This window comes from Apus apus, chromosome Z (genome assembly GCF_020740795.1).
Source record: "Apus apus isolate bApuApu2 chromosome Z, bApuApu2.pri.cur, whole genome shotgun sequence".
NCBI classification, from domain to species: Eukaryota; Metazoa; Chordata; class Aves; order Apodiformes; family Apodidae; genus Apus; species Apus apus.
Genome location: NC_067312.1, coordinates 14,261,287 through 14,287,542, shown reverse-complemented (window position 1 = coordinate 14,287,542; position 26,256 = coordinate 14,261,287). Strand labels below are relative to the sequence as shown.

The following is a 26,256-nucleotide window of genomic DNA, read 5'->3' as shown; positions in this document are numbered from 1 at the left end:
TTTCACTATGTCAAAGCTGTGGGAGGAGAGGAAAGATGAAGTGTAGAAGGGATATGTTTGTGGATTTCTTGCAGTTATTTTGATTTTTTGGCGTTTGTGTATGTAACTGATAGAATCGTGAGAAGTCCCATTTCCGTGGGAAGACAGTTATTTTTTAGGACTAGCAGTCTTAGTTTTGGGATGTTGGTTCTGGCCAACACTGTATTGTTTCGTATTCTGAAAAACTGTAAACCCCATTGGGATTACATATATGCAATTTACGTGACCAAATCCAAAGGTATTTGTTTGAAGATAATATAAAATAAAAATGCTCTCCTACCCTATGAGAATTTTTGTTTATGGAGAAGAAGGGTAGACTTTCCTTCTCATTTCTAGACTGTCTTATTATATTTGCTCAGCAGGCTGGGTTTTTTTTCTGCTACCACTATTTTTAATTAACTATTTCAGCCCTCGTCAAACGTAGTTTCTATTACTTCCTGTCTTTTCCCGTAAAACTTCTTACATGCACTTGCCTGAACTGTTTACATGAAAAGAGCAGGAAACACAGTACTGATACTCGTTTCACCCTCTGGGTAAAGAAGAAAAAGAGAGTTTACAGAAAATACTTCGTTAGTTAAAGCTGAAGCTGGCCCCCTCAACTCTCAACTTCACAGCAGAGTGTCTATTATGGTGACATCTCACAGTATTTTGTCAGCTTTATGGTATGTTCTGTGAGCTACAATAGACACCACTAATGGCAGAGTAGAAGAAAAGGTATCAATAAGGCTCATTCTTCACTGCTAGAAAGTGTGAAAGATAAGATTCTTTATAATTTCAACACAAAACAGGGACCTATGGAAGTAAAAGAACTTGTATCGCGGAAATATTTTTTTCTTCAGAATTGTCAGACAACTCTTTCTTTTGCTATGTTTATTTACTTAGGATATAGCAGTAGCAGGCTTTGGTTGGATAACAGTTGACGAATACTGATTATAGTATTTTTTTCTATTAGACGAGCAAGTGCCGCACTCAACTGCTTAAAACGTTTTCATGAGATGAAGAAAAGGGGACCTAAACCTTACAGCCTCCATTTAGATCATATTATTCAGAAAGCAATCTCAACCCACCAAAAACGGGATCAGTACCGCGTGCAGAAAGACATCTTTATTTTGAAGGTATTCCCATGAATTATTTTTCAAAATTGTATTTCTGTTTTGGAGACCTGGAATCTCGCCCCACAAGCTCAACTCTCTGTAATTCAAAGCCATTTATGTAACTACTTCATAGTAATTTTTTGCATTTCATTTGTCTTCTAGGTACTTGTGCATTTCTAGAAACTGAGGAGTGAAATTACAATAATTTTTAATGCTTTTTTAGGATAAATTGTAATATCTTACCATAAGAGTCTTGAAGCAGTACTGAAACCATGCAGTTTACTTTCAAAACAAATTACTTTGGAGCATAGCCTTTTTAATGATGGATACACAAACAGTTGGTACATCAGGTGACAAGACTGAAAAAAATTATGCAGGGAAACTTATTCTGGTTTTTTGTCTGTTGCAGGATACAGAAGAAGCACTTGTAATGAATCTTCGAGACAGCCAGGTTCTCAATCACAAAGAGAACCTCGACTGGAATTGGAATCTAATAGGGACCATACTGAAGGTGAGCTTAAAAAGGGCATGATACTATTTTTGTGAAACTGTTCAGAAGAAAAATCTCCATTTCACATGTAAGCTTTGACTTCGTAATATTAATTCCATACTGCAGTCCAGAATCTGTTTTATTTCAGAAAATGAGAATCTCATGGGTATAATCAGCACTGATACACTCTCTGTGTACACAATCCTTAAACGAGATGCAAAAATACTTTCCTGTTAAATTCAGAAATTTCTTAATAAGTATGTATTAAACTTTATGTAACTATTTGTATAGAAATAGACTTTCTGGAATTTGCTATAATGACTTTTAAATTGCTAATACTTACACTTTAGTCCAAACTACTAAGTGATACTACCTCATTCAGTTTCATAGCGGATTTTTTCTTATATAATGTGAGCTGAAGGTTAAGGCTGGAGCTGGGTCGTAGATGAAAACTCAGATGCTTAGATTGAGCCTCATACTAAGACTTTAGTGGTATGCAATCTTGGTTTGTTTTGACTAATAAAAATATGCCCATAGCATCAAGTTAATTACAAAATTGATTTGTTTTTGCAAAATAAAGTAAATATCTCTGACAGGGAGAGACGATACTTATTTTGGTTAAGGAAATTTCCTGAGTTCTCAGTATAGTCTGCAAAAGAAAACAGTTCCTGTCATTCTGTTCATCAAAGCCATCCTTCTGTTGTTACCCCTAATGAAGGTTTTCTTACTGTCTTATTACTGTGTTATTATGAAGATCATGAAAGTACAAAAAGGGATTAATGGTAATAATCATAATTAAAAAACATTTTTATTTATTTCTTTTAAAGAAACTAAATATTTTTGTGCCTTTTTTCAGGGACTGGTAAACTTGAGAGAGCAAGACTCTGTCTGGTATAAATACCTGAATATGTATATGAAAGTAGCTTTGCTCCACCAAATGTCACTGTTTGCAGGCCTTTTACTGCAATCACTAGATGTACTAGATTACTGGATATGTAAGATTATTAATCATAGATATTTTTACTGTTGATTTGGTATAAAGATATTATTGAGAAATTGTTTTTCAGAATCTCTCTGTTGATTAGTTTGTGTCAGACTTTGACAATGAAGCTTTGTGTAGTTGACCACTAGGGTGTTTTGGTTTTCTACCTGAAATTTATGTCAAACTGTCAGTTTCCTCATTGCCTCAGACCTCCCCATCAGTATGTTTTCCAAACAGTGGCTAATGTCTCAAAATCAGGGAATTCTGTCTTTCAGAATAAGAAATACATGTTTTCTGTTTTAAGTCTAACCACTTCCATTCCTGTTAAGCTGCACAGTAGCAGCATAAGCTATCTGAATATTATCAGAGTGGTCTTTCTTCAGTCCTGGAATGAGCAGGATCCAGATTCCAGTGTTTGGACTTCCTGTCTCCTTTGGCTACTGAACTCCCTCGTGTCTCTGTCAAAGCCTTTCAGCTGTGGAGCGTCAGCTTTTTAACAGCCTAGCTACTTGCATTTCATGTGGTCCGTTACTGCCTTTTTTACTTGCTCATCTTGCTTCTAAAAGAGCAGCAGAAGTGCCAGCGTTTAGAATGGAGGAATTGTGTGCTTGTCATTGACAGCAGAGCTTCATACTTTGTTGTGCTGTGGGTTCAATGTTATTAGTGTAGTCTGTTTTACGATCATTAACTAGTGCACTATATGGCTTAACGCTAGTATACCAGTTAGGAATGTTGAAGTGTGTCACTTATGTAAGGAAAAATGTTTGATGCACGTCTTCTTATGCCTTCCAAGAAGATACTAGTAGCAGCCAAAATAAATCTGAGACCACAGAGACAACAGATGGCTGTAAAACCAGAGGAAAACTTAATAGGAAAAAAGGATGTGAGCAGAGGAGGCTACTGCAACTTCATGTGATCCTTTTTTAAACATCTTACAAAGTATCAACAGAGGCATTTAAATACCATTTAAATAACCAGTATTTAAGCGAGATATAACAAAATCATGATTATTTTTAAAACAAATCTGAATAATAGTTAAAACAACAACAAAAAAATACTTCCCTGTTGTGCATAGCAACATTTTATTTTGTTGTTCACAGAAAAGAAACTAAGCAAAATTGTCTATTTTTCATTAGCATGTTTGCTGTTTCCATTACAATTGTGGATTTGTACACATAGCATGTGCCTGACATTCCCTGTCCTTCTGTAGAACAAAGTTGAACAGTTCTTGGAGCAAGAAGTGTGGGCTTTTCAATAAAATAAAGCTTTTTTATAGATAATATAAGATGCAAGAAAACTTACACTTCTAATGATTAGGTAAATACAACTATAATAGAAATGAGTAAGTTTTAGTAACTAATTAAGGATTGATGTACAAGTTTCATGTAATGCTATATTTGCTGTTTTTCTAGTGGCCAAATGTAAATCTAAGGAACTATAAAGATGAACAATTGCACAGGTATGTAAAAGTTATGTAGAATTTCTTTAAAGAAAGTAATTTGGGAAAACTGTTTTTTAATATTGCAATAAACTATTCCTTGGATATGTCACGTTGCTAAAACTCGATCTGTAGATAAGCAGCCAAAAAAATTGTAAATGTAGATAAATAGGTTGGAATATTTGCTTTAAAGTAAACAAGTCTTTAAGCTTTAGTGGTTTATTTTCTATGCACAGATACTTCATATGTTTATTCCCTTAACAAGAATCATACCAGCTTTGCAAACACCCTATTTAATTTTAAATCTTGGAAGTACTACCTGTTAGATATTTCATGCTTTAGGGTTTGATGTCATCACTTGACAAATTTTGACAGACTAGGTCTACAGTGGTACAGTTTATTAGTGGCAAGGGAAGCATGTGTGATACAGGAAAAAAACAAAAGCCAGTACAGCTCTGGTTCCTTTCATGTCTCCTGGAATTAGGACATTTTTATTAGTTTTGTCTGTGTGATAACAGTAATTAGTTCTGGATGTCCCTATTAACGTGTTTTAGAAATTGATTTGATTAAACTATTTTGAAGAATAGTTCTGTATTTGTAGGCATAGAAAGCCACTTCTATGTGAATTTGAGGAAAAAAAACTAAAGCTAACATATATCCTGAAAGGCTCACGCTGCTCCATTTTAAATTTTTGCTAAAAAGTAATCAGTCTACTTTTATATAGCATTCCCAGCATAAGTCGTAGCCCCATTGTAATCATAGCCATAATTTAATTTTGCATTTGTTTTTTTTTCTGTTTTTTTTTTGTTTATTTTTCTCTGCCAAACATGAATTGTTAATCTCTACCTGGCTGTGACACCCACATCCACCCTTCTATTTCCCTACCTGGGACAGTGTTCTGGTTCCTTGGTTTTGTGCTGCACTCAAGCATTGTTCAGTGCCTAAGTAACTTAAACTCCAAATAATAAGAAAATCTAAGATTAAGTTGGTGTAAAACTTCTGCAGTTGGTTGATTCTTCCCTCAGGATTGTGTGTTAGATGGTTTAATGGCTTTAAAATGCTGTTGCTCTTGTTTAATTATAACTAGTTAAGCCCTAAATCCCTAGTTTCACTGCTGATCATAAATTTTCAGCCACCTTCATTTTGAAGTGTACAGTACATCTATTTGTCCTTCCATAAGTAGATTTTTTTTTTTCTGGTAATGTTACTGTTCTTGTGATGATCTTACAGTTGTAAAGTGGAATTCCAGATATTTTTTGACATAGATTCCTTAATTTCATAGAGATACAGTTAATTCAGTGTGTGCATTCACGTATACATATATACACATGCATACACAGACACTGAAGTGTGCTTGTGTATATTTATTGCTAATAACCCAGAAAAAAAAATCATTTGAAAAAATTTAAATTTTCTTTATAATAGGTCCTGTGTTTGGAGTTGAGGATAATGGCTTACTCGCACTTTTTTAACTAAAGCTGCAGTTCTTTGCTTAAGGTTTCTTAATGCTTGATGTATCTACCTTCAGACAGAATGTTTTGTTCCTTTAAAGCACAAATGTGTGTTTATTTTTTGACTAAGAATTAGCAGTGGGAAGCTATTTTCTGAAGACTTATTCCTGCAATGCAAAACTCAAGCTGTATTGCTCTCCATTTGCAATCACTGTGTTACGCTTCAAAAATGCTTGAGTGAGGTGAATGAAAATACTGTTGCTGAATAAATACAGCCTTTTCCTGGTAGAACACAAAAAAAGTGTTTTTCACAGTAGTATAAACTATCATAGCTGCCAAAAACTCATGTCACAGGTTCTTATTTAGCTCTTTGTAAGTCTAGATATTGTAGTCTCTGAAACTCACCACAGGATAAATTACAGCAGAATATAGGTATGACAATGAGAAGGAAGCTATGGCTTGTAAAAGCAGAGAGTTCCTTTGCTCACCTTTATAAAACAAAAGTATAGCTGCATCTCTGAAATTGTGTCTGGATAGACTCATTACTGCTACCTGGTTCTCTTCTAATAACTTTTGAAAATGTGAAACTTTGAAAAGCTAATTTAGTGATAACATTTTTTTACTAGCATCATTTTATACAGTGAGACTGTCCTTGTCATACTGAAAAATAGCAAATTCTTTTTTTTACTTTCCATAGGTTTGTAAGGAGATTGCTATATTTTTACAAGCCTAGCAGTAAACTGTATGCCAACCTGGATCTGGACTATGCCAAGGCAAAGCAGCTCACTGTGGTGGGTTGTCAGTTTACTGAATTTCTTCTTGAATCAGAAGAGGTGAGACATTTTCTGCTTCAAGACTAGAGGTAGAATGAGTAGTGCTGCCGTATGCCACTTACACAACAATACCTTAATGTTTGTAAGGTATACTGTAGAATCTTGAGTGTTAAATCTAAAGTGATCAGTGTAATAAAGAAATGTAACTTAAACTGTTGCATTGTCCAGATGAAGCATGGAGGAAGACAAGTAAATACATCTTTATTAAATGCAACTGAAGTTTTGGAGGGTTTTTTTAAATTTTCTGTGTATATCCTCTCTATCTCCTTTCTTTTTGTGTGCTAAGACTTTTATGCTTCAGGCCAGAGGAAAGAGTCATAGATCAGTTGTTTTCTTGGAAATGTTAGAATTGATCCTGATTTGTCTCCAAGCTGAACTTTTATTCGCCTTGAATTTTTTTCTTTCATCTGAATTATTTGTCAACCAGCATTTCTGTTTTGTGGCTTTATTGTGTGGTTATTTTTGTAGTTTATTGGTTTTGTACATTTAAAGAAATTTAAAATTACAGATTTCAGTAAAGAAGAGAGACTCAGTTCTCTTACTAGTCAATGCTATTACTCTTTATTTTGTTAGGATGGACAAGGTTACCTGGAGGAATTGGTTAAAGATATTGTACATTGGCTCAACGCTTCGTCAGGAATGAAACCTGAACGTAGTCTTCAAAATAATGGATTACTAAATACGCTTAGCCAGCACTACTTTCTGTTTTTTGGTACTCTCTCTTGTCACCCTCATGGAGTGAAAATGCTTGAAAAATGTAATGTGTTTCAGTGGTGAGTGTGTTTGTTCTGTTTGAATAGTGCTTATGGTTGTAATAGTTAAACTGGGTGAGGACCATGGTCTGTAAAGCTTAAAACTTTCAAGTTCTGAGTTCTTTCATCTCTCATTATTGAACAGATAAAGGTGATGGTGTCACAAAATTTCATATTAGGAAGGATGATAATTTTTAAAATTCCATATTGGAATGATAACTGAATAGACAGGGCTGGGGGGAGTGGCTTGGGGAGGTGTTACAGAAAAACAACAACAACAAAACCAAGTCTAACCACACAAAAATCTGGGAGAGCAGGGAGAAAAGCCCCATCCAAACTGAAAAACACATAAGCCATCAAAAACTGGAAAACTGGCACGTATCATGCTGTTTGTGAACTGTGATGATACATGTACCTAAACTTCAGTGCAGTACGTTTGAATGTACTCATGAAGTTGAAAATTTTGTGAAGGTAAAATAAACTTACCTTCCTTTGAGAGTAAATTGGCTAGTGGCTAATACCTGTTTATTTTAAATATAGTAAACTTTAAGTAACAATTCAGTTGTTTTGATATACTCTTTTTTTATTGTTTTAATTGATTATTTGAATGCAAGTTTTTTACTGTCTTCAGAAAACTGTTCACAATAAAATCTACACAGTTAAAACGACTGACCTTATGATAGGCAAGCTTATATGCAGAATGTTTTACAATGAGGAATTATTTACAGAGCTTTAGGAAAACTGATTTTTCTACTCATAATCACTAATTATAGGGTGCAGACAAAATTATTACGGAGCAATTATAAAAAATGGTATGGGTTTTTTTCCCTTGGAGTTTAGTGGATTATTTGGTCCCCATTTGACTCTTAATAGCTATACAGTTTGAAGTGAGTCCATTTCATATGAGAATTTTCTTTGTATTCTGCTTTGTAGAAATGGAAGTCTAATTCAAAGTACTTAAGCTGAAAGTATTTTTTTAATAAGTAAATGGGTTTGAGTGCATTCAAATACTAATTTTTTTCTTCTCCCTCTTCCACCCCCAGTCTTCTTAATCTTTGCTCTTTGAAGAACCAGGATCACTTGTTAAAGTTGACTGTATCTAGTTTGGATTACAGCAGAGATGGGTTAGCAAGAGTCATCCTTTCTAAAATCCTGACAGCAGCTGCTGATGTAAGTTCTGTTCAATTTATGTTCCATTTCTGTTTGCCACTATACATTTATTTTGTTGTTCAAGGTGTATGGTTTTATTTTTAAGATAATCCTGTCTAGGTCAGTGGACATCCTAAATCAATCATGAAGGCATTGTTTGAACACAGATGTGTACTTCTAGCAGTAATAAGCATGCAATCTTCCAGTGGTATATACTGTTTTGCTAATGATTGAGGTTACTGTGTTGAAACTGAGTAGAAGCTATAGCTGCTGGAACAACGGTGTAGTTTAGAAATAGGTATTAGAATTTGAACTTCTGAATCCAAGAATGAGTGGAAATAAAACACAGACTTACATAGACTTTGGAAAAGAAGCTCTTGAACTTTTGAGAAAAGGTGTAACGTAGTAGACAAGCAAGCACTGATGTTAGGAAATGACAACAGGCTGAAATCTAACTAGGGCAGAACCTTAATTACTTCAGAGAGAGGTATTCCTCTGCCATCTGGACAAGGAAGAGCATATTCTAGAGTTGATACAAGAGAGAGTAAGGTAGATGATAGCTGGAAATATTTTGTATTTTGGAAGGGGAGAGGGAAAGAAGGAATTTGAGGGTATTTCTCTGAGACTATCAAAGTGGCAGTGATTCTTACAGGTAAAGAATGAAGTAATGGAGATACTTGGGGCTGAAGGAATGACTTATTGAAAGAAGCAGGTGAAGCTGCCTACGGAATGGTTTTAAAGTAGTCTATCAATGAAGTGATGACTTTGATATCCTTTTTCCAAAGTTGTTTGGTGCCTAGTCTCAGCAAGAAAATGGAAATTAATGTTGGCTCAGAAATCCAACTGTATTCTGGGCTGCATCAAAAGAAACATGACCAGAGAGAGTTGAGGGAGGTGATACTCCTGCTCTACTCAACTCTTGCGAGACTCCATCTGGAGTACTGTGTCCAGTTCTGGAGTCCTCAGCATAAGAAGCACATGGAGCTGTTGAAGCAAATCCAGAGGAGGGCCAAGAAGATGATCGGAGGACTGGAGCACCTCTGCTATAAAGACAGGCTGAGAGAGTTGGGATTGTTCAGTCTGGAGAAGAGAAGGCTCCAGGGAGACTAGAGCAAGGAGAAACAGTTTTAATCTGAAAAAGCATAGATTTACATGACATATTAGGAGGAGATTTTTCCTGTGAGGAAATGAGATACTGGCATGGGTTGCCCAGAGAAGCTGTTGATGCCCTGCCCTGAAAGTGTTCAGTGCTAGGCTGGACATGGCTTTGAACAACCTGGTCTAGTGAAAGGTGAACCAGCTCATGCAGGGGAGTTGGAACTAAATGATCTCTAAGGTCCCTTCCTGCCCAAAGCATTCTGTGAGTCTAAGCTGTGAGCACCCATGTCCATGTCTTTATTAGGCTTCTAAGCCCCTGTTATAAGACTGATAGTTAAAAGCAATTTAGGCAGTGGTACTTCATTTACTGTTTCTATTAAAAATTTCTGTCAGTGGTACTGCCCTCTCAACCACCTCCCAGCTATTTTTACCTTATTAAAAGGGCCATACATGGGGGAAGAGCACTCCAGCATTTCATTTTCATCCGAATGCAGCTAGTTAACAACTATAAAAAAGTCCAAGCATGCAACACAATCTCCTCAACAAAGTATACAGTCAAACTAATAGTTTGAGGCATTTTATTATGAATTAGTGTTTATAGTTTAGATTTTGGGAAGGATTCTTGATTCAGATATGAAGACTTGAATTCTGTTTTAAGAAAGATGCTTCCAAATGTTTTCAGGCATCCAGTTACACTAGAAGCTTTGTGTACGTAGGGATGTGTTGATCTCCTTCCAGATGTTCTGTGAAGATCTACTTTCCAAGTTTTTTTTATCCTAGCAGGGGAAAAAAAACCCACCAAAACCAAGCAGAATGTGTTCAACTCTGGTACAGGAATCACAAGCTCTCAGGAGACTGGCTCTGAAGTGAGGTGCAGATACTGTCTGAACATACTGTCCCAAGCATGTGCAAAGCCTGAAAGCGGGTAGAGCTACTTCTGCTCTTAGTGATAAGTAGATACAGTTTCTACCTATTTGTAATTCAGTTTAATGAACAATAGGTAGTAAACACTTCTTGTACTTCAAACATGGATAGCCTAGGCATCACTCTGCAGCAGCTTAGAAATTAAGAAAGCTTGTAGAGCCCCCAAGTTTAGCTGTTTCACTTCTAGTCAGTTTGACATGGTGAAAAGGAGTAGAGATGATGATCTGGCTGCTGTGTCCAGTTATTGCTAGACTGTGACAGATTACAAAGTTGAACCCTTTGGAGAAAGCCAAGAGACGTTCTACAGGCTCAGAAACTTAAGAACTCCAATTTTGAAGCCGAAACCTAAATAATTAAAGTTAGATCTTTCTTGCCAGATACACTGATACCTGTTTTAAGGTTTCAGCCTATGTTAGTAGCCTATGGGTACTGAATTATAGTGCTCCCATTTCCCAGTCTCACACTGATGCCTGGATCTAGCAGTATTGTCTAGGGAAACAGCAGAAATTAAGTTACTATCTGTTTTTGGCAGTCTTCTGAAACATAAAAGAATAGAAAGTATTGGAATATATATTTTAATTGCCAAGAACTGACTTACTCTATAAGTGAAAGTGTAACCTTAGTCATGTGGGCATAAAATGGGTCAGTTGTCCTTAATATCAGAGTTGGGTGTGCATTCAGGTATAGCACGTCTCTCACCATAGTGATCTCCAGCCTAGTTCATAGCTGAGATGTGTTGTGACTTAAATTACGAGTTCAGTGTTGCAGTACACTCATTTTTGTACACTGCAATGCCATGATAACCCCTTTAAAGTTTTAGTTTTGTTAGGTTTTTTAATAAATAATTTATACTAGCACATTTAAGAAATATGAGAAATTAGACCTTGTCTGTTCACCACAAATGTTAAGTGAATCTTTTACTATCCAGATACTAAAAAAGAAAGATGTACTGTTTTAGCCTCATTAATAGAGCATGACTTCTTTTGCGAAACACATTGAACCCTGAGAGATGAATAAAACTATGTCAGGGTGTTCTGTTTCCTGAATTAGTTGACCTTCGAATTCCTACATTTCATAGGAAAGTATTTCTTCTAAAAGAGGAAAATCACAAAAAAGAATGGACTGTCTCAGCCAGCAGAAAGGGGTTTTTGAAGAGAAAATTTCTTTACATGACATAAAGGCAAAATGTTGACCTGTCAAAGAATGCTTTGGCAGTGCTTGGTGTACACAATATCACCAACATCATGTCTTAGAAAAAATGCTTGTCTTCAGTACTTCTGGTGTTTATGCTCTAAATAGAAGATCAAAGTGTAAAAAGCTAATTGAAGGGATAAAATCTTTTTATTATTCTGGTATTAACTGTATCCATAGTGATATAAATAGTATTTTGAATAACTGCAATTGGTGAAACTGTGTCTCTTCCAGAAATTAAAACAGTTATGTGAGGTGGAAGTATTTTTCGATTTCAAGAGGATAACATACCTGAAAGAATACTGAACTGACAAGATAATTTACAATGACAGTTTTGTTGACTGGAAGTACCTCTGTTTAGGTGTTAGGGGAAGGTATCTGCCATTTTCTGAGGTTTATGGTCCAGAATTCTGAAACAGCAGCATTGTCAACAGCAAAAGAAAATTTACTCCTTTGTATTTAGCAAGCATGACAGGAAGAAAATGAAACTTGGCACATTTTGTAGCACTTCTCTGTCCCGTAAGGAGACTGTATTTTTAAATACTACCAGTACTGACATTGTGTCACCTTGGACAAGTGAATCCTGAGATGATAAATTAAAATGAAGTTCAGTTCAAATAACACACTTAAAAGCCCTTCCACATTCCCTTTTGAAGGACTTTGATGAGGGCCTCATAGGATGAGGGGAGCCTCTGTTCTAAGCCTCTGAAAGGGTTTGTATTAATTCATAATCCAGAAGACATAAACTGTGATTTTGATTCTGTATGCTGCCTATAGCTTCTAAATTGGGTTTTAAAATATTAAAATGAATGGAACTGGACACAGTTTCTGAAAAGCTCTGTTTGTGAGGGAGAAAGATAGTCTCCAGTAAGGCTTCTTCTCTTCAGAAATGTTAACTCCCTGAGACATTTGTTAATGAAATACCTTACCTGTTTATTTCAAATGCTGAATATGTTCTTTTTCTTACGTTAACTGAAGTTACAGCCTCCTACATCTTTTAAAGATACCCAGAGCTGTGAAGCAGGTTTGTTAGCCATTTGCTAGGAAAAATTTCTGAAACGGGAAAAAGCTTAGCATTAAGAGGAGAGAGTAGCGTTTTGGGGGTAACTATATACAACAAAAACATTGTCAGAATAGTATCTTTGCAGCTCAGTGAAGCAGAAGTACAGCTTAACCTACTTCCAGATGTGCTTTGGTCATTCATGCTAAACCAAATTACTACCTCTGCTGCCTTTCTGCCAGTTTATGGTAGAAACATTAGAGTCCTCAAGAGCTGCTACCTTCATGTATGGCTAAGGAGTAGACTTAATCCTATGTCTACTGGCATCTGTGTTGAGCTGTATGTAATAAGCTGAACACAGTGACCTCTGCCTTGCTCCTTCACATCTAAGAGTCTCAAAGTGCTTTAATAGTAAAAGTAAGAATCTTCTGGCAGATCTAGTACTGGCTTTTATCTATATTTTTCATATAGATCATGCATGAGGGCAAGAGAAGAATGTCTTTTTCCTCAGATGTCATGGAATGTGAAAACATTACATGATTTTGCTTCATCTGAAAAAACAATGCTGGGCTTTGCCCCTCTGTTCTGGGAAATGCATGCAGGTGGTCTTACTGCACAAAGTTTCTGGTCAAGGTTGAAGACTTTAGAACGGTTGGAAGTTCATGTAATGTTTTGCAGTGCTAGATCTGAGATTTGAACATCTTGGTCTGCTGTGTCATTCCTTGTTGTAAGACCCTTTTCCAGACAGACTTGAACTACGTGACACTGAAATCTAGTTTCATATTATCGTGTTATTCTGTAAGCATAACATCTAGATCAAGTGATCATTCTGGCATAATAGCTTTTGTTCTCATCTTTCATAAATATGCTTCTAGTTGTCTATTCCACATACAAGGCATGCCACTCATGGGCTGGAAGCCGTTTCAAAATGGTTGTGCAGACTAGGTTAGGTTGTGAATTACTGTTCCACGCTCTTCCTTGGGATGTGTGTTATGTCATTCCGGCCTCCCCACCCCCCCAGAAAAAAATAAGCCTCTGTATATTTAGTAAGTAGAAATGTTCATATGGTATTTGAAGTTGAAATAATGGGAAAAGGTTTTTCAAACGTACTGTGCACATTGATGTTTCCCACTCTCATTTTCTTTTAAGTCTTGCCAAGTATTTCTGGTGGAAAGAGAACAATCTAGAAGATACTTTTAACCTAGGTAGTGCTGTCCAACTGGGACTAATTCACCTGTCTCTTAGAGTAGAGATAGGCATGTACATCCCAACATAAATAATTCATATTTTAATGTGTAGAAAATTTACTTGGTTATAGCTATCATAGCAATAAAAATGTAGGGACTGAAGACTTGAAGAAAGATTTGGGCACCTGATTTTGGCTTTTCCAGCTGTGTTTTTCTAAGCATAGCTAACATCTTCCAAGCTGGTGAAAGGTCTGGAGAATAAGTCCTATGAGGAGAGGCTGAGGCTGATGGAACTGGGATTGTTTAGTTTGAAGTAGAGGAGGTTGAGGGCAGACTCATTACTCTCTGCAACTACCTGAAAGGTGGTTGTAGGGAGGTGGGAGTTGGGCTCTTCTCTCAAGTAACTAATGACAGGACAAGAGGAAATGGCCTGAAACTGCGCCAGGGAGGTTTAGACTGGATATTAGAAAGAATTTCTTTCCCGAAGTAGTGGTTGGACAGTGGAACAAGCTGCCCAGGGAGATGATGGAGTCACGTTCCCTGGAAATGCTTAAAAGAAATGCAAATGTGGTGCTTAGGGACATGATTTAAGCACTGAATGGTTAGATTAAGTTATGGTTGATAGATTTAGGTTATGCTTGGACTTGATGATCTTCAAGGTCTTTTCCAACCAGGATGATTATGTGATTCTGTGACTTTTCCTAATAAACATACATTGTCACAGTTGGTCTGTGCTTACTCCAGAATGCTGCCATTCTTATAGATTAAGACTGACTGATTCTATTCTGTGTGCATATTTTTTAATAGAAAATGGTGTTAATCAGTTTATGCTGTTTATTCAGCAAGTTTTGAACAGCAGTACAGGAACTAACAAGGTACTTATTACCTCAGTCTGATTTTTTTGAGAAATCTGTAGTAGTAAACTAGGTGTTGCAAATTGTCTTATTACAGAAAATTAACATTTTTCTATTTGAAACATTTTCTGAGGCATTTTGAAGATCAGATATTTGGGAAACAAAAATCTATTAACATTTATTAAAATAAATCCCTCAGAGGTTCTAGTATTTACTAGTTAAAATTTGTTTGCAAAGTATTGCGTACCTGAAAGTATATGCAATTGCACTGGCCATTTACAAGGTATTTTTCCTGTGAATCCTGAGAATTTTGTGTGGTTCTATCCTGGTGCATGACTAATTGCTAAATGCTTTCCAAAGAGACTTGCAATGACCAGATTCCTTCTCAGACTCAAATTTCCCATTTGATAAGATGGAAATAGCTCTCTAATAGACTGTAATTTTAATGCGTAAGGTGCGCATCACAGCTACTTGCTGTAAAATATTGTGATTGAAATGCATGGTACGTCATTAATGACATTAGATATTTTTCTTCCATTCAAAAAAGCTTTTTCCATACTTTTGCAGAGCTGCAGGTTGTATGCAACAAAACACTTACGAGTATTGCTAAGAGCAAATGTAGAGTTCTTCAGCAACTGGGGGATTGAGTTACTGGTGACCCAGTTACATGATAAAAATAAAACTATTTCTTCTGAGGCACTTGATATTCTAGATGAGGCATGTGAAGACAAGGTGAGCATCCTTTCACTTTTCAACCTGTTTTTGGTATTCTACTCTGTAAGCTGTTCCCCACCCCTTCCTCCAGCAGCAAAGTAAAAGTATTCCAGAAGCTACTGATAGTTTCTGTTCTTGATTGTCATTGATGGACTTCCTAGTAGTTCATAGACCGAACCCCTTGCAGAAAATACTGCTGTTCTAATGAGAGAAAGTGGACACTTCTTGTTTATGCCTACTTTTGTGTATGAATTCAGAATAATTCAGCTATTTTGATCATTACACTTTTTGTAAAGTAATATTTAATGGCAGAGGGTACCTAAAGTGGACAATATTAGTATGATCTTAGTGCTGTTTGATACTTTCTTTTGTGAAAAACTTGCTGCTTCGTTGTTGGTATATGGTGGTAATTGTTGTAGTTTTCAGAATTGTAGAGTGCTCAGATACTCTCTATGCATTTTTAATTATTTTAGGCCAATCTTCATGCCCTTATCCAAATGAAACCAGCTCTTTCTCATCTTGGAGACAAGGGCTTGCTTCTACTCTTGAGGTAAATATGCTGTTTGCCTTTATACTGTGGAAACAAACAAGTATTGGGTTTTTTTCAAATTAAGTGATTTGTTTCAAGGGCAATACTAACTGTCTGCTGTTACTTTACAGATTTCTGTCCATCCCAAAGGGGTTTTCATATCTAAATGAAAGAGGTTATGTAACAAAACAAATGGAAAAGTGGCAAAAGGTAATGCCAAGAGTAAAAGGTGTACTTGATATTAGGAGGAGGAGGGGTGTGAATATGCAAGTTTAGAAGGTGAAAGATTCTTAAAAATAATCCTTCTTCATATATGTGTCTTGCTAATGCCAGTAAACATACTGCCTCAGTGACTTAGAAATTGCTGAAAAGGTTTGTCAGTGCCATAGCTCCTCCAAATGCATGCATTTGATTTACCCAGGCCTTTTATATAATTTTGATATTTCAGCAAATATTTCAGGAGTCACTTTCTAAAGTAAGTTGTTTTGTAAGAGCTTAGAGAAGTGAATAAAGGAGTACTACTTTTCAAGATACCCTTTACCTCTGTTTGTTGCTAATTAAAGTTAAATCTAGAGCTCGTGAAGATAGAATTAGCTTAAGCTGCTAGGAAGTAAATAGGAACACAAGACCATTAATAAAAATGCAGCATTGTCACGACTAGAATAAAACTCTTCATAGGTTATTTTGTTTTCATTATTTATTGTAAGTGCTTCTTCTCATTCATGTTGGCAGGTTTTTTAAATGACTTTTAAGCTGTCAGTTCTCTAGGAATATTGAAATATGCAGTGGTATGTTGAGATTGCTCAGGTTCAAGTCAAGTGTTAAGTATTTCCTTCTTTTTTTCATTTTTTAACAAATTTACTTAAGTGATTTTGAAGTAATTTTTGTAAGCCCCACCTTCATATCCTAAAGAAATTCAGCCTTCCTTAAGGAGCACTTCATTTAATCCATCTTGATGAAGTACCATACTATAAAAACATAAACCACTATAAAAACATAAATAAATAAATGTATTGTGTTAACCTTTTTCCTCTTTTTAGGAATATAACTTAAAGTATGTTGAATTGATTGAAGAACAACTTAATGAAGCACTTACAACATACCGCAAACCTGTTGATGGTGATAACTATGTTCGTCGGAGCAACCAAAGGTAAATTTGGGAAAATGTCTCTGGGCATAAGCTGGTGGGTCTGATCGAGGGAGCTTAAAACTACAATTGATGGAAGACGGGGATATCAACAGGATTGCAGTAGGTGAGCCACAGGTTGGCTGGCATGGCATGGCATTGTCTGAAGCTGACAATGCCAGTGGGAATATGTACACTGCTCCTGGGAGCACAGGGAGGGCTCAGGATCATATCTGAAATACTTGTACACCAACCCATACAGCATGAGACACAAAGATGAACTGGAAGAGCTGGTCAGTTCCCAAAACTGTGATATCATTGGTATTAGTGAGACTTGGTGGACTGAGTACCACAATTGCAGTGTTGCATTGGTGGGCTGCAGGCTGTTCAGGAGGGGTAGGCAGGGCACGTAGGGTGGAGGAGTCACATAGGGCAGGTACTTGTTGAAGATAGTCATCTGACTAATAGGGATGAAGAAAAAACAGAAGCATTCAATGCTTTTTTTTCTCAGTCCTTAATAGTATTGATAGACATTGTTCTGCCTGGTCCCATGGGTCTGAGGACCACAGGTGTTGGAATAGTGACTTTCCATTTGTGGACAGTGAAATTGTAAGGGGCCATCTGTATCATCTGAATGTTCACAAATCCATGGGGCCTGATGGGATTCATAACAGAGTACTGAAGGAGCTACTGGAGGTGGTTAAAGCCAGGCTCAATGAGGCTTTGTGCAGCCTGGCCTAGTATGAGATGGGTCCTGGTGATCTGTCCCTGCTTATAGCAGGGAGGTTGGGTCTTGGTAATCTTTAGGGTTCCTTCCAACCTTAACCATTCTGTGATTCTATGATTCTGTGTGTGGCAGGATCCCGCTTGGTTATCTAAAAAAGTGTTGGGAGTCTGAGGAGGTCTTTGTTGACTGGAGAATAGCCACTGTTATTACAAGCTACAAAAAGGGTGTGAGAGAAGACCCAGGGAACTACAGACTTGTTAGTCTAACATCAGTTCTTGGAAAAATTATGATTATACCTTGTTCTATTGAAAGGCATTTAAATAATAATGCAGTTACTGGGCACAGTCATCATGGATTCACAAAGGGAAAGTCCTGTTTAAGTAATTTGATATCTTTCTGTGATAAGGCCACCTGTCTAGCTGACAAAGGGAAGCTGGTGGGTATAGTTCTGGATTAATTAAGGCTTTTACTACTGTCCCTCACAGCATATTCTGGACATACCCAGCTGTGGGATGAGCAGGTTCACATTTCTCTGGGTAAAGAACTGGCTGAAGAGCAGGACACAAAGGGTTGTAGTGAATGGGGCTACATCTGGCTGATGACCGATCACAAGTGGAGTTTCTCAGGACTGAATTCTAGGGCCAAGTCTGTTCAGTTAATTTATCAGTGATCTGAATGCAGGACTTGACTGCTCCATTACCAGATACCAAACTGAGAGGTGCTGTTGACTCTCATGGGGGACAGGAGGCCTTCCACAGGGATCTGGATAAATTGAAGCATTGGGCTATGATTAATGGGATGAAATTTCACAAGTCAAAATGTCAGAGTCTGGAGCTGGGCAGAGTAATGCTGGCACAAGTATAAACAAGGAGAGGAGAGGCTGGAGAGCAGCCCTGCAGAAAGAGATCTGGGGGTGCTGGTGGGCACCAGTAGGCTCAAGGGGAGCCAGCAGTGTGCCCTGGCAACCAAGAGGGCAGACCCCATCCTAGGGAGCATCAAACACAGCATGACTATTAAAAGAGGTGATTGTCCAGCTGTATTCAGGACTGGTGCAGCTTCACCTCAAGTACTGTGTGCAGATCTGAGCACTGCAGTTTACAAAGGATGTGAAGGTCCAAAGGAGGGCAACACAGCTGGTAAAAGGGCTGGAAGGAGTGTCGTGTGAGGAGTAGTTGAGGATTTTGGACTTGTCTGGTTTGGAGAAAAGGAGGATGAGCGGGCAGTGCCATGGCTCTCTACAGCTTCCCAAGGAGAAAATGTAGAGAGGAAGCTGCTGAGCTCTTCTCCCTGTTATCAAGTGACAGGACACATGGAAGTGTTTCAAAGCTGCACCAGAAAAGGTTTAGAGTGGATGTTAGGAAGTGTTTCTTTACCAAGAAGGTGGTCAGATGCTGGAACAGGCTTCTTAGACAGATGTAGGTGTACCAAGCTTGTCAGTGTTTAAGAAGCATTTGTGCAGTGCTCTTAATAACATCCTTTAACTTTCGGTCAGCCCTGAAGTGGTTCAAACAGTTGCACTAGATGTTCATCGTAGGTCTCTTCCAACTGAAATGTTAATTCTGAAGATTCCTCTTCCTCTGAAAAAATTCAAGTGACTCATTTCATTACACTGAAGCGTAATTTATGTTAGAAGAAAATGTTGGAATTGTTGAGAAAACATGTAGTTTCTCTTTCTGCCAGATTACAGCGACCACATGTCTACCTGCCAGTTCACCTTTATGGCCAGCTGGTGCACCATAAAACAGGCTGCCATTTATTGGAGTCTCAGGTGAGGAAAATAACTATAAGTTGAATGTTTTTAAAATAGTACTGTACCCTTTTAAAATATGTTTCAAAAGAAATTACATTTAAACAGTCATTGCAAAATAAGTTGATTCTGAAAGTCTTCAGTTATGTGGGAACAAAATGTTTTAAAGGCAATCTTTGTCGTCTAGTGTTATGTAAAATTCCTTCCTGACTCTGAAATATCAGAGAAATACCTTGCAACATTTTTCTTAAAATGGTTAGTAAAATCTTAGAATGGAAAGCAACTTGGCAATAGAAATAATTTTTCGGTCTGTATATGAGTGAATTGTATATTGACAATTGAAACTGTTTCTGTCCTTTTATGCACACAGAAACATGGACATAAGGGAATTAAAATCTGCTTTCTAATACCATGAAAAGCTAAGAAACTAAACCCTAAGCCAGGTCATAGTTCTAAGTGAATTAATTTTCAATATGGATTTACAAGATGATGTCATTAATTTAGTATGATACTTGAGAAGTTTAAGAGAGCTTATATATTGCAGCGTGTTAGTCTGGTTAATCTGTTATCTTTATAAAATCTGAATTAACTTGATGTAATCAGTGGTTACATTAAAATGTTCTACTTGTACTACCATTGCTGTTAATCTATGCATATTATTCCAGAACTATTTTCATTTTCGGGTGCATACTTTAAATTAGCATTTTACCTTTTAATAAAAGTACAGGAGAACCTGTTTGACTGAGGTACCCTTTTTATTTTCAGCTGAGTCTTTTTTTCTTCTGTTTTCTCCTTCAGAGTATTGTTACAGACCTAAGTTATACTGTTCGTTCCCCAATGCTGGATAAGTGGGAAGGAATTAAGCAGCTGAAAGCAGCCCTTTGGGCCTTGGTTAGTAATAAATTTAGAAACTTATTGTGCTTGCTTTTAGTTCTGTTACGACTTTTTGAGTCTGAAATAACTAAATACTTTCCCATTAAATCATTTATTAGGGGTTTTGTCATAAAATGTGTGTTTATTTCCAGGTTTGCTTTCCAAGTTGTACCCTAGCTGGACTTCAGTTAAAAATGTCTCAGTGCACCTTTTTTGTTCTGAGCTTTCTAATAGTCAGTTTTTCTTATTTAAGAAATAAAAATAACAATGCCACACGTAGCAACAATACTAGTATGGAACCAGTAGTTAGAAGTCATTGCAGTCTGATTTTAATGCATTTACTGAGGTGATGCAAAATTCAGTGCTTCTGGAAGAAAGCTGGCTGCCACTGTTGATACGTATGAGTGTGCATATAGTAGTGACACCCCTGTTTCTTGGGACTGGTGAAAAATTAGTATTTGTGCCTATAGTGTCTACACTATTCATTTGCTTTGCCACCTCAGCTGTTTGTCTGCTTCTTTCCAGTCTTCCCCAAAGTTTATTTTGGAACATTTCTCCAAGGTGACTATTAGTGGAAGGTATTGTAGGTTTGTAATAAAGTGGCTGTGTAAGAGGAATGTAAAATGAGTAAACCAAGATCACAGTGCTGGCTGTGGTAGGCATGATAACATGAGGAATACGTAGTATTTAACAATGAGCAGTTTTAGGTATTACACATAGTGTATTGAGTACCTCTTGGATTTTCATTAGTAGGAAATGCCAAAAAGGGTGCTCAAATCTCTTAACTGCTTTGAGAAGATGTGGCTTGAAACTGTACTACTATCAAACAAAAATGTTGAAAGCTTTACACAGATAGTGCTGATATTCTGGTGTGACTGATGGTCACATCAAAACTTACTTGACAAACTTGTATTCCAGGGCAACATTGGATCATCAAATTGGGGTCTTAACCTGCTTCAAGAGGAGAATGTGATTCCTGATATACTGGCACTTGCCCAACATTGTGAGGTTCTCTCTGTTAGAGGGTATGTGTATCTGATTTATACATAAAATTTATAGATTGTAGTTGCCATAGGTTTTCAAATATCTAATTTACATTAATATAGTTGTGCACTTAGTTGGAAGTCTGCTTTTTAAGGTCATTGATGACTGAATATCAATCTATGTCCTATACAATCGTAACATCGCATAGGAACTATGAAAAAACGTACACTAAGCAAACAAAACATGAAAAAAGATGCATACTTCCTATCTCCCTTAAAACAAAACCAATTAAAATATCTCTGTTGGAAACAGTTTATTATGCCACTATTTTTATTAATTATCTATTTTGACTCTTAAAATAATTGGTTCTTTGCTTGATACTGCTACTGCATTAATGTTCAATCCTTTTTTTTTCCCTTTTATTTAAAAAGGTTCTTTCTCTACTTTATGTAATCAGGTCCTTGGAATTATTAGTTGTGCTTTTTTTCTTAATAGTGTATTGTTCTCAGATATTTTAGTGCATTTTTAAAGCTTCTATGAATTTGCAGTTAAAAATGAACAAAAAGCTACTTGGCAATTTTGCAAAGTTTCTGCTGAATTGTTTTGAAGTTGTTTTCTTGCAAAAGAGAAATAAGAGTGTGGTTAAATTAGATGCTATTATTGTTGCTCTTTTTTCTATATATACATTAAATACAGAACCTGTGTCTACGTGCTTGGTCTAATTGCCAAAACTAAACAAGGATGTGACATTTTGAAGCACCACAACTGGGATGCAGTGAGACACAGTCGTAGACAGCCTTGGCCGGTGGTCCCTGATGACATGGAGCAGCTCTGCAATGAACTTTCTTCTATACCCAGCACTCTTAGCTTGAACTCTGAGTCCACCAGTTCTAGGCATAACAGTGAAAGTGAATCTGCTCCTTCCAGTAAGTAACAACAACAAAAGAAAAAAAAACCCAAAACAGAATTTTTACGTTCGTATGAACTTTTTGACAGGATGAGGTTCAGACAAAGGTGCTATTGCAGGGAAGTGCAAGCAAGGGGACAGAGTTACGTGCATTCAGGGAGATGTGAGAGGGAAGAGAACAGTGTCTTGGGTTTATATTTGGTGTAGATGTAAAAAATTTTAACATCAGGTTAAGTGACTAGTTTTTACGTCAAGTTAGGGGAGTTTGCTGTAATAATACCCTGCAGAAATCTGCATGCTTAGATACAACAACCATTTACTTGGTCTTGGTGGTCTTCAAAAGAATATTCTGTAATATAAATCACATTATCTCACTTGGCTTCTATAGAATTACTTTGTCACTGAAAATTGACATTTCTTCAAAGTGTATGTCCTGAAAAAGTCTCATATGATTTCAGGTATGTTCATCATGGAAGATGACCGTTTTGGTAGTACTTCCACTAGTACGTTCTTCTTAGATATTACTGAAGATGCAGAACAAATATTTTATGACAGACCTGGACCTTCAAAGGACAAAGACCGCAGTCCTTTTCCTTTTTTTGTTTCTAGCAGACTTGTGAAAAATCGTATTCTAAACTCTCTTACTCTGCCTAATAAAAAACACAGAAGTAGCAGTGATCCAAAAGGAGTAGGAAAGCTGTCATCATCTGACAGTAAATCAGCCCTGAGGAGAAATCGTACAGTAACAGAACCTTCCAGTAGCATAGAGTTCCCTGCTGGGGAGGAACTCAACACTGTTTTCAGAGTTCCTAAAATCCAGACTTTACGATTAGAAACTTCTTTTGTTGGAAGTAAGCACATGGAAGATACTGATAGTACCCCAAGTATTGGAGAAAATGATCTGAAACTGCCAAAAGGTCTTGGAAATGAAATTCACCGGGAAAACACAAGCAGAGAAAGATTAATAGGAGATGGTACGACACAAACACATTTCAAGAGTCGTAGCTTAAGTTTTAATACAGATACCACAACAAGTGGCATAAGCTCAATGAGCTCTAGCCCTTCAAGGGAGACTGTAGGTGCGGACACTACAAATGTAGATACTGACTGTGGAAGTTTGAGTACTGTGGTAAGCACAAAAACAGTTAAACCAAGTCACTGTTCAACACCACAGTCTAACCACCTGCCTCTCTCAAAATCCAACTCTGTATCCCTGGTACCACCAGGGTCTTCTCATACACTTCCTCGAAGAGCCCAGTCTCTTAAAGCTCCTTCTCTTGCTACAATAAAAAGTCTTGCTGACTATAACTTTAGCTACACAAGTTCTCGAGATGCCTTTGGCTATGCTACACTAAAGCGCTTACAACAGCAGAGAATGCATCCTTCACTGTCTCACTCAGAAGCCCTGGCATCTCCAGCAAAGGACGTGCTGTTCACTGACACTATTACTATGAAGTCTGGCAGCCTGGATTCTCGGCTAACCCCAAGCCGGTAAGAGGTTGTTAAATGCTTGTTTCTTCTTACTTTAGAGCTGTAAGAGCAATTAAATAAGAAAATTATCTTTCTAGTATTTTTTTCCAGCTTCACCTAAAAGTGACTGTTGTTGCAGAATGATTCGTAAGTTCTCTGAAAACAGTATCAATATTAGAAGATTTGGTTAGGGGAATAGAATAGAATAGAGCAGAATTTCTCAACTTAAAAGTGCTGTCAGAGAAGCCCAGCTGTGCTAGCCGTCCTTTAATGCTCTTTGTGATAGAAGAAAAATGCTTCCTTTTATCACACTTGCTTACTGTATAACTTTTTAGTATTTAAATGTAATCATGCTGCTGACATTATTAAAGTTGCTACCACACAGAATTGCCCATGTAGTCAGAGATGTATTTCAGAAGAGAATTTTCTCGGTGTAACTTGGTGAGATTTTAGGACAGGGACTCATGCCAATATGCTGTATCTGTGTTCACTGTGGCATTGAGGCCAATAGTGAGATGCTGGTACCACTAATATGAATGTGAGTTTGGCTTTCCAGCTGCAACAGAGCTAAGATTTTATTCATAGCATTTATTTTTAGATGGCAGTGTCACCTCTTTATTTTTGAGTAATATTAGATGTTCTGAAGACTAATTGGATAGTTACATAAAATATCTAGCTTATGACATTGACACTGTTCCCAGCATCTGCAGTCAGGGTTTAACAACTTTCTCCTTAAAACTCTTCTACCAAATGTCTCCTTTCAAATAATCTCATAGCTGTTGCATTGGATTTTCATGTTAGTATTGAAAGGGAAAAAAAACTTTCTACCTCTGTTCTTACCTAAACATCCTCTCTCAAATGAGAGAAGAGAAAGAAGCTGCCAATACATAACTCATCTGCTTACTGCGCAGAACATCAAATGCCCAGTCCCTGAGCTGCACTCCATATGCTCACTTGAGGGTATGCAGAGCTTGTTTATTGCTATGCTATTTTCTCCTGGTGAAGTTTACCACTCATTTGTTGGGATTTTCATGTGATTCTGCAAAGATCCCAAAAAAGCTAAGTTTTGTTCCCTTTTTGCAGTTAAGTTAGAACTAGACTGAGTGTGCTGATTAAAGTAAGGATGATTCAGTAGTTAAGCTGTGCCATCCTGGAATTCAGAAGTGCTGTTCCTTGCTCTGTCACTGGCTTCCTCTGCTGATGCAGGAACAAGACAGTGTCATTTCAGTGACAATACAGGTTACATTGTGGCTGTAGTAATGTTATACTGTTCCTTGCAGTCATGCCCTTGATAAGCAAAGCTGCCTTGCTGCAGTGGACTTCAGCCCAGAGATCCAGCATGCAATGTAATGCTAACAGTATTCCTGGTGCTTAGCTGTTCATGATCTCTTACGTCAGTGGTTAGGCTCAAGGATTTGAACTGACCTGTTTAAGGTTGAACTTAAATGACTGGAGTGCTTGTGTTTTGGAGAAGGTTAAAATATTGCAGATGTACATATTACAAGAGATTTTCAGGTGGTATTGGTGACTAGTGCAATTGTTTGGAAGACTAATGTAGCTAGTACACTATTTTCTTACTGGTTGCAGCTGAGTGTCTGCACTGAATAATTGTAGTCCTTTTAACACCACAGTATATTACTACTTCCAGCTAAATATTGTCCTTAACTCCTCTTTAAGTTATAAATTACAAAGAAACATTTTGTCCTTTTTTGTGTGCCAAGGCTATTTTTCTGTCAGTCTTCAGAATAAAATTATTTGATTCATGCTTTGTTGACATATTCATGTGTTTAGAGAAACAAGCAGCTGAAAGTTGATTTTACTATGTTTCTAGTTGTTCTTTTCATTCAAAAGGTTGAAAAGTTTACTTTGCAGAAATTATTTTGTGAGGCTCAATTTTTCACATCTGTCTTTGAAGACCAACAAAAAATGTGAATGTGCATGTCTGAAATCCTGATTGTGTCACTGACCCTGTCACGTGCAGACATGCTTTTATGAAAATGTGTTGGTGTTTATCACTACTGATGATATATCTGTTAGCTTTTCCAACAAAAACAGGGACAAATGTTTAGGATTAATACTCCTATCTTTAATTTCATGTTTAGAGTAACTGCAGAGTGCTTTATTACGAAGTAACTAATGCAGTTGGTAAGGTTTTGCATTTTGAAGTGTGGCTTGACTTTTATTGTAAGCCAACTGCTACTGAAATTATTAGCATTGATCAAAATTAGTATCAGGAAAACTACTGATATCCTGTAATTTGTATTCTGCACATTCCCATTGCATAATATTGTCTTCAACATCGCATGAACAAACCTTGATAATTTATCTCAGCATAAATCTGTTAAACTTCTAGGGGTAAGAAGACATTTTAGTTGTCCATCTCAAACAAAAAAAAAATCTAGAAAATTATTTCTAAGACAAAGTCAATAAATGAAATATTTGCTGTACTTCACCTCTCAATATATAGTAATTTGCAGTAATACAATACAAAAATTACTGTTCCTGAGATGTCTCGTTTTACTAGGAGGCTTTAATCCACTACGTATAAACAGTCTATGTAGGTTGATGAGCAGAAAACATTTTTAGTTTGTTATTTTCAGTGGGAAGTAGAGTAACAGATGCCTAAATGTGAAATTTCCATCATGAGGACTCTGATGAGCACTGAGGACTTGCTCTCCAGCCTCCTCTCTCCTGTTT

The 26,256-nt window shown here is 36.9% G+C and overlaps 1 protein-coding gene across 2 annotated transcripts in view; it reads left to right on the top strand.

Annotated features, from left to right (window-relative positions):
* Positions 1-26,256, top strand: part of RICTOR (RPTOR independent companion of MTOR complex 2) — a 98,919-nt gene that overhangs the window by 58,468 nt on the left and 14,195 nt on the right. For both annotated transcript variants that reach the window (XM_051642372.1, XM_051642371.1), the window contains exons 17-31: positions 992-1,154; positions 1,543-1,644; positions 4,018-4,064; positions 6,192-6,327; positions 6,901-7,100; positions 8,123-8,249; positions 15,050-15,214; positions 15,670-15,746; positions 15,857-15,935; positions 16,766-16,875; positions 19,259-19,346; positions 20,124-20,216; positions 21,117-21,223; positions 21,879-22,108; positions 22,548-23,580. In XM_051642372.1, the coding sequence (XP_051498332.1) occupies positions 992-1,154; positions 1,543-1,644; positions 4,018-4,064; positions 6,192-6,327; positions 6,901-7,100; positions 8,123-8,249; positions 15,050-15,214; positions 15,670-15,746; positions 15,857-15,935; positions 16,766-16,875; positions 19,259-19,346; positions 20,124-20,216; positions 21,117-21,223; positions 21,879-22,108; positions 22,548-23,580 (2,757 nt within the window). The remainder of the gene's footprint in view (positions 1-991; positions 1,155-1,542; positions 1,645-4,017; positions 4,065-6,191; positions 6,328-6,900; positions 7,101-8,122; positions 8,250-15,049; positions 15,215-15,669; positions 15,747-15,856; positions 15,936-16,765; positions 16,876-19,258; positions 19,347-20,123; positions 20,217-21,116; positions 21,224-21,878; positions 22,109-22,547; positions 23,581-26,256) is intronic.